This window comes from Wasmannia auropunctata, unplaced genomic scaffold (genome assembly GCF_000956235.1).
Source record: "Wasmannia auropunctata unplaced genomic scaffold, wasmannia.A_1.0 LD336088.1, whole genome shotgun sequence".
NCBI lineage: Eukaryota > Metazoa > Arthropoda > Insecta > Hymenoptera > Formicidae > Wasmannia > Wasmannia auropunctata.
The window spans coordinates 4,500,129-4,502,885 of NW_012026802.1; the positions used below are offsets into that span (position 1 = coordinate 4,500,129).

Consider the following 2,757-nt stretch of genomic DNA (forward strand, 5'->3'; position numbering starts at 1 on the left):
TCTGAACTAGTTCAAACTAACGCGCCAATTGTACCAACTCATTGTGCCCAATCAATTGTGCCCAACCCGAACCACCGTCGGCCCAATAGCGACTACACGCTTGAGACGGAGGAGGGAGGATCGAGGGTGGATGGAGAGACAACGTGGTCGAGACTGAGATCGACGCTAATACAAGTGGTTGAGATATTGTTATAAATAAAGAGGTCCACGGGATTCACCTGTGAGAATTATAATTAGAAGATTGTATACATGTTGTTGATTCAGGTAACCCGAGATTGTAAAAAGCTTTATAGACATGTATATACATGATGTATATACATGATAATTCATAACCTTAATTTAATAAATTACAGTGTTAACTAGCATCAACATCCGTACTCCAATTATTTAGCCTGGATTCTCCATAGAAATTAAGGGAATTGATCTACAAATCAATTATTGTTTAAAAAATTAATCTGTTAATCTTTAAAAGAACTAGTTCAAATGAAAAGTAATTTATTTAAAAATAACTTATTACTTATTTAAAAATTACATATTACAAGAAAGTTACAATTTAAAAATTTATTAGGCTTTATTTTTTTTATATTATTCTTTAATTATTATTAGTCTAACTTTTTTTTAATTAAATGCTACACAAATTTACCTGCTACACGGATGCATTTAAATGAATATAATTACGAAAATGATAGTCACAATGGATCACGAGATAAAGAAATGTGGTACGTACTTACCGCACATATACGAAACGTGCAATTATACAATATATTTACATTTAAATACAAATCAATACAAATAATATTTATATTTCAAAATTTTCATATTAGGCACCTGCTCGAAAAATTAAATAAAGTTGTCACAAAAGAAGAGTTTCGGTAAGTTAATTCTTTTTCCGAAAAAGATTTTCTATCAACTTTTGTCAAATGGTGTATATTATTTACTGGTGTATATTATTTTTTCTGTCATAATCTAGATTTTTCAGTTACAATTCATTAAATTTGCATAATGTAAAAAAATATGTAATTTAAAAAGGCAGGATTAATAAATAAGTAGAGTACATGTGTTTTCAAATCAAGCTATTTTCATATAATGTTATTTACAGTATTATCTGTCAAAAGCTGATTGGAAAATAATTTTGTGTTATAAAATTATTCTTAATAAGCAATTAACTTTGTATTCGCGCTAATATTATTTTTAAATTGTCATTTCAGAACCCTACATATGGAATTTATGGAATATCACCGGTGAGTAAATATTTTTACGATTCTCGTCTTTATTTCTTTTTTTTAGTTTTGCCACTAATGTCTCATTTCTATACCTGTAGTTGTAAACAGAAAAAGTGATATTGTTTGTTGTAGTGAAATTATGACGTTTTATATTTGCAGAATTATAAACAATAAATTGGACAGATTATTGCGTAAGCAATCAAATATCATGCCTCCAAAACCACCTTCATTTCCACTTCAATCGGTGCAAGAAGTAACTAATTTTAATAATATATCACAGGAAGAGTACGATAATGCCGTAAGTTTTTCAAAAACTTTGTTAATTGATGAAATAATAATTGAATGAACAATAATATTTGAAAATAAAATTTAATATATGTTTTGTTATACAGGTCCAATATCTACATTTTATAGGTGGCTTTACTTTACATGATACGGTAAAATATTGCATGAAGGAAGTAATGACAGATGATACAATTAAACATTATTCGGCTTGGGGGGAGCGGGGAAATCTCCCATTGTTTGATACTAAAGTAATAAGAGTAATATATGGTAAGTTACTTTCTGATACAATGTACATTTTTTTTAATTTTACTGTATACGTAATATTTGAAACAATCTTTATCTCAAATATCTACAACAATTCATTTAAATAGAAAAAAGTTATTAATTGTAACAATGTGTTATTTGTTTAATTTATAGATGCTGTATGTATGAATACACATTTTGAAAGACCACTAAGAGACGAATTTTTTCGAGAGGTTGCGGAGGCAGTACGTTTTGGAAAACAAAGAAATCGAAATATGAACAGAAGAACGAATATAATAATTAGAGGAAGAGGACGACGCCAGCGATTGCGAAATGAGGCTGATAATCATTTGCTTGGTGAGGATCATTTGCGGCGGGATACACACAACATGGACAATAATGATAATCATATGGATGATGCAGATAATGGCGATTTCAATGAGGACAATATTGATGACGGCAACAGCGCAGATAATGAAAATTAATTTTTACATTATCATTAATATTACCAAAAAATATATGAGATAAAAAAAATATATAAAAGATACATATGTAAAAAATAAATATATTCATGCCTAACATACAAATTCTATTATGATTTGAAATATTGCACATTCTACTATATCAATTTTATTACAGACATTTGAAAGCAACATCAACAACGTTTAATGATTAATAAAGAATGATAAACATAATTTTTATAGAAGCGATAATAGGTATATCGGAAAATGTCCTGTTTTTCGCAAAAAGGCAATATATATAGTTATATATATTGTGACGGGACGTCCCTTTTTGGACCGTCCGTCACAAGGGATCTGCGGACCCGACCGCGGGCGGTAGCTTCGAGTCCTGTGTCCTTCCGATTTCCGGAGGCGGACGCGTGGCGCGGGCTGCGGGACTACGTTTGCGTGGTTCCCGCGCCCGAATACCGATTATCGTTTGTAATTACTTTTTAGTCCGTAGCGATCTCGATTATTTAACTTAGCGTATCGGCGGCTCCCGGAGA

General features: G+C 30.8%; 2 protein-coding genes across 3 annotated transcripts in view; one reads left to right on the forward strand and one right to left on the reverse strand.

Annotated features, from left to right (window-relative positions):
* The window catches only part of LOC105448327 (glutamate receptor U1-like), a 24,437-nt gene that overhangs the window by 20,608 nt on the left and 1,072 nt on the right, over positions 1–2,757 (reverse strand). The gene's annotated exons all lie outside the window — the stretch shown is intronic.
* Positions 121–2,294, forward strand: LOC105448326. 2 transcript variants are annotated; one of them, XM_011686832.1, is made up of 8 exons: positions 121–264; positions 627–719; positions 825–872; positions 1,209–1,241; positions 1,383–1,521; positions 1,616–1,775; positions 1,926–2,108; positions 2,175–2,294. In XM_011686832.1, the coding sequence occupies exons 2-8, from the start codon at positions 655–657 to the stop codon at positions 2,234–2,236; spliced, it is 690 nt and encodes a 229-aa protein (XP_011685134.1). In that variant the 5' UTR covers positions 121–264; positions 627–654; the 3' UTR covers positions 2,237–2,294. The 2 variants fall into 2 exon arrangements, with proteins under 2 accessions (XP_011685134.1, XP_011685133.1); XM_011686831.1 differs by having other exon boundaries at positions 1,926–2,294.

What these genes read in the sequence shown, in the direction of transcription:
- LOC105448326 (XM_011686831.1), top strand. Translation starts at nt 655, where the DNA reads ATGCATTTAAATGAATATAATTACGAAAATGATAGTCACAATGGATCA. An exon ending in GAATTTATGGAATATCACCG is followed by an intron (nt 1,242 to 1,382) that starts GTGAGTAAATAT and finishes TTATATTTGCAG; the next exon opens with AATTATAAACAATAAATTGG. An exon ending in AGTAATAAGAGTAATATATG is followed by an intron (nt 1,776 to 1,925) that starts GTAAGTTACTTT and finishes TTTAATTTATAG; the next exon opens with ATGCTGTATGTATGAATACA.